This window comes from Salvelinus sp. IW2-2015, unplaced genomic scaffold (genome assembly GCF_002910315.2).
Source record: "Salvelinus sp. IW2-2015 unplaced genomic scaffold, ASM291031v2 Un_scaffold3484, whole genome shotgun sequence".
Taxonomy (NCBI): domain Eukaryota; kingdom Metazoa; phylum Chordata; class Actinopteri; order Salmoniformes; family Salmonidae; genus Salvelinus; species Salvelinus sp. IW2-2015.
The window spans coordinates 2,578-7,422 of NW_019944764.1; the positions used below are offsets into that span (position 1 = coordinate 2,578).

Here is a 4,845-nt window from a genome sequence, read left to right on the forward strand (position 1 = left end):
GTAATAACGGCCGACGCAGCTAGCGCCCCGCCACTCCAGCGGACGGTTAGCGCAGCCGGCGCCCTCTCCAGCGACGGTTAGCGCCCCGGCCCTCCAGCGGACGGTTAGCGCCCCGGCACCTCTAGCGGACGTTAAGCCGCCCCGGCCCTCCAGCGGACGGTTAGCGCCCCGCCCTCAGAAGCGGACGGTTAGCGCCCCGGCCCTCCAGCGGACGGTTAGCGCCCCGGCCCTGGGTGTCCATGCTGTGTATAATAACCTTGTGTTTGAGTGTGTTCACTGAGTGGACAAAACATTAGGAACACCTTCCTAATATTGAGTTGCACCCCCCTTTTTGTCCTCAGAACATCCTCGTCGGGTCATGAACTCTACAAGGTGTCGAAAGCGTTCCACAGGGATGTTGGCCCATGTTGACTCCAACGCTTCCCACATTTGTGTCAAGTTGGCTGGATGTCCTTTGGGTGGTGGACCATTCTTGAAACACACAGGAAACTGTTGAGCGTGAAAAACCCAGCAGCGTTGCAGTTCTTGACACAAACCGGTGCGCCTGGCACCTACTACCATACCCCGTTCAAAGGAACTTAAATATTTTGTCTTCCCCCTTCACCCTCTGAATGGCACTCATACACAATCCATGTCTCAATTGTCTCAAGGATTAAAAATCCTTCTTTAACCTGACCCCTCCCCTTCATCTACACGGATTAAAGAGGGATCATAGCTTTCACCTGGATTCACCTGGTCAGTCTGTCATGGAAAGAGCAGGTGTTCCTAATGTTTTGTGTCCATGCACGTTTTTTTATGTGTGTCCTGACCCTCTCATGCTTGTGTGTGTGTGTCTAACCTTCTTGTGTGTGTGTGTGTGTGTCTAACCTTCGTATGTGTGTGTGTGCGTGCCTATTTGTCTACTCTACCCACCCTCTCGTGTAGGGGTGAGTCCAGGTCCTCCTCTGTGCCGCAGGGGGACGTGTCTCCGGTCGGGACCCGGCTCACCGCCATCTCAGCGTGACCTTTGCCCTGCGGCCCCTTCATCCTGACGAACTCCATGTTGTTGTACTTATAGAAGCCGAACGACATGCGCTGGGCCATCTTAGCCGCCACACTCACCTACAAAACAAAGACACAACAGAAAGACTTTAGATGGATCGTTTTGAATCTTGTCTTTAACCATCAACTATGTGTCCTGTGTTTCTGTTAGTAATGTCTTGTCCACAAAGTCCTGTGTTTTTTTCTGTTAGTAATGTCTTGTCCACAAACTACAAAGTCCTGTGTTTTCCTATTAGTAATGTCTTGTCCCATCAACTACAATGTCCTGTGTTTTTCTGTTTAGTAATGTCTTGTCCACAAACACAATGTCCTGTGTTTTTTTTCTGTTAGTAATGTCTTGTCCACAAACTAAATGTCCTGTGTTTCTGTTAGTAATGTCTTTCCCACAACTACAATGCTGTATTTTTTTCTGTTAGTAATGTCTTTCCACAAACTACCAATGTCTGTGTTTTTTTCGTTAGTAATGTCTTGTCCACAAACTACAAAGTCCTGTGTTTTCTGTTAGTAATGTCTTGTCACAAACTACAAAGTCCTGTGTTTTGTTCTGTTAGTAAATGTCCTGTAAAGCTACATTTCAATATCTCAGTTTCCTTCTTTCCAAGGTCTGCTGTCTTCATGTAATTAAAGCAGTAAAGTTTCTCACAGCTTGAGGCTGATTTCACATTTTCACAGAATATACAGTGCATTCAGGAAAGTATTCAGACCTTCACATTTTCCACATTTTGTTACGTTACAGCCTTATTCTAAAATGTAGTTAAATAACAAAATCCTCAATCACCCCATAACAAAACAACGCGATAACAGGTTTTTAGAAATTTTTGCAAAAAAATAAATTTCAACAAATACCTTTTTCATAAGGATTCAGACCCTTTGCTTGAGGACTCTAAATTGAGCTCAGGTGCTTCCTGTTTCCATTATCATCCTTGAGATGTTTCTACAACTTGAATTAGAGTCCACCTGAGGTAAATTCAACTGATTGGTAAAGGCACACGAAACTGTCAATATAAGGTCCACAGTTGACAGTTGGAAGTCATGAGGTCATGAGGCTCGAAGGATTGTCCCGTAGAGGCTCCGAGAGCAGGCATTGTGTGAGGCACAGAATCTGGGGAAGGGAACACAAAACAATTCTGCAGCATTGAAGGTCCCATAAGAACAATGTGCGCCCCAGTATTTTAAATGGAAGAAGTTTTGGATCCAACAAGACTCTTCCTAGAGTCTGGCCACCCGGGCCAACTGAGGCATCGGGGAGAAGGGCCTTGGTCAGGGGAGGTGACCAGAAACCATCATGGTCACTCTGACAGAGCTCAGAGTTCCTCTGTGAGATTGGGAGAACTTCTAGAAGGACAACCATCTCTGCAGCACTCCACGAATCAGGCTTTAGGTTAGAATGGCAGAGGAAGCCATCCATCAGTAAAAGGACACTGGCAACCGCTTGGAGTTTTGCACAAAAGGCACCTAGAAGGACTCTCAGAACTAGAGAAACAAGATTCTCTGGTCTGATGAAACCAAGATTGAACTCTTTGGTCCTGAATGCCAAGCGTCACGTCGGAGGAAACCTGACACCAATCCCTACAGTGAACCATGGTGGTGGCAGCATCAATGCTGTGGGGATGTTTTTCAGCGGCAAGGGACTGGGGAGACTAGTCAGGATCGAGGGAAAGATTATGGATCAAGGCACATGAGAGATCTCAACGATGAAAACCCTGCTCCAGGGAGTCAGGAAGCTCAGAACTGGGTGAAGGTTCACCTTCCACAGGACTATACGACCCCTAAACCCAACAGCCAAGACAACGCAGAAGAGTGGCATTGTCCTCTGAATGTCCTTCGAGTGGCCACAAGCCAGAGCGTCGGACTTGAAACCCGATCGAACATCTCTGGATGAGACCTGAAAATAGCTGTGCAGCGACAGCTTCCCCAATCCAAACCTGACAGAGCTTGAAGAGGATCTGCAGAGAAAAGAATGGGAAGAAACCCCCAAAACAAGGGGTGTAACCAAGCTTGTAGTGTCATAAACCGAAGAGGAGACTCTGAATCTGTAATTTCGCGACAAAAGGTGTTTTTTAAAAGTACGAGTAACAGGGTCTGAATAACTTATGTAAATGTTGATATTTTCAGATTTTTTACATTATTGAACACATTTATAAAAACCCTGTTTTTCCTTTGTCCATTGTGGTATGTGGTGTGTTGAGATTATGATATATAAAAAATAAAAATTTAATTAAATACATTTTCAAATAATGCTGTGGGAAAAAGTCAAGGGGTTTGCAAATTCTTTTTCAAAAATGCACTGGTATGGAAATTATCCAGAGAGGAATCCCAGATAGATATAATATAACTAGAGAGAGCTTACTCTGTTGTCGTAAAACCTTCTCCAGAAGAGGAAGATCCCAGATAGAATATCTATAAGACTAGAGAGACTTACTCTGTTGCTCGTAAAACCTTCTCCAGAGAAGAATCCCAGAATAGATACTATAGACATGAGAAGACTTACTCTGTTGGTCTTCTCGAAGGATCCAGATACCGTACTATAAACACTCTGTTCTCCTCTAGAAGAGGAAATCCCAGAATCAGATATCTATAGAGTAGAGAGACTTACTCTGCGTTGTCGTATAACCTTCCTCCAGAGAGGAATCCAGATAAGATATCGTATAGAGTAGAGAGACTTACTCTGTGTTCGTAACCTTCTCCAGAGAGGAATCCCAGATAGATCTATAGAGTAAGAGAGACTTACTCTGTTTGTCGTAAACCTTCTCCAGAGAGGAATCCCCAGATAGATATCTATAAGAGCAGAGACTTACTCTTTGTACGTAAACCTTCTCCAGAGAGGAATCCCAGATAGATATCATAATGACCTAGAGAGACTTACTCTGTTGTCGTAAACCTTACTCAGAGAGGAATCCCAGGATTAGATATCTATAGGATAGAAGACTTGACTCTGTTGTCGTAAACCTTCTCAGAGGAATCCGAGATAGATATCTATAAGGTAGAGAGACATCGTTTCGTAAACTCTCGAAGTCCAATGTAATGAGTAGACAGCTTTTTTAAACCTTCTCCCAGAGAGGAAATCCCCAGATAGATGTCAATAGTAGAGAGACTTACTCTGTTGTCGTAAACCTTCTCCCAGAAAGGAACCCAGATAGATTATCCTATAGGATAAGAGACTTACTCTGTTGTCGTAAAACCTCTCACAGAGAGGAATCCAGATAGATATCTATAGACTAGAAACAGACTTTACTGCTGTTGTCCGTAAACCTTCTCCAAGAGAGGGAAATCCACAGATAGATATCTATAGGAAGTAGAGGAACTTACTCTGTCTGTCGTAAAGCCTTCTTCAAGCTTCGTAGCGGATGGAACCTTGGAAATACGACTCCTTGGAAGAAGTGTTGGCCTTATCACTGCGCTACCAACTCCACACACAATCATCTCCCCCTCTCCTACCGTCATGTCACAAGAACACCTACACACAGAGAGACACAGAAAAGAGAGAGAGAGACATCACAGAGAGAGATACAGACAACACACGAGAGACAGAGAGAGAGAGACCAGAGCGAGACAAGAAGAGAGAACAGAGACAGAGGAGAGACCAGAGAGAGAGACAAGAGAGACAGAGCGAGACGAGAGAGAGCACAGAGAGACAGAGGAGAGACAGAGAGACGAGCGAGACAAGAGAGAGAGACAGAGAGAGACCAGAGAGAGAGACAGAGACAGAGGTAGAGAGAGAGAGAGACGCACACGTTAGAAACAGTGATCTCAACTTGGTGGGCTCCGCGCCCCAATTTGCGTCTCGGGAGTTCTGAATGGGTC

At 45.0% G+C, this 4,845-nt stretch overlaps 1 protein-coding gene across 1 annotated transcript in view; it reads right to left on the reverse strand.

Moving 5' to 3' along the window:
• Positions 1-241: 241 nt before the first annotated feature.
• Positions 242-4,845, reverse strand: part of LOC112075958 (uncharacterized protein KIAA0930 homolog) — a 63,610-nt gene continuing 59,006 nt past the window's right edge. Inside the window, 2 exon segments of the mRNA XM_070441133.1 lie at positions 242-1,101; positions 3,908-3,926. Coding sequence (XP_070297234.1) covers positions 892-1,101; positions 3,908-3,926 — 229 coding nt within the window. The 3' untranslated portion in view covers positions 242-891.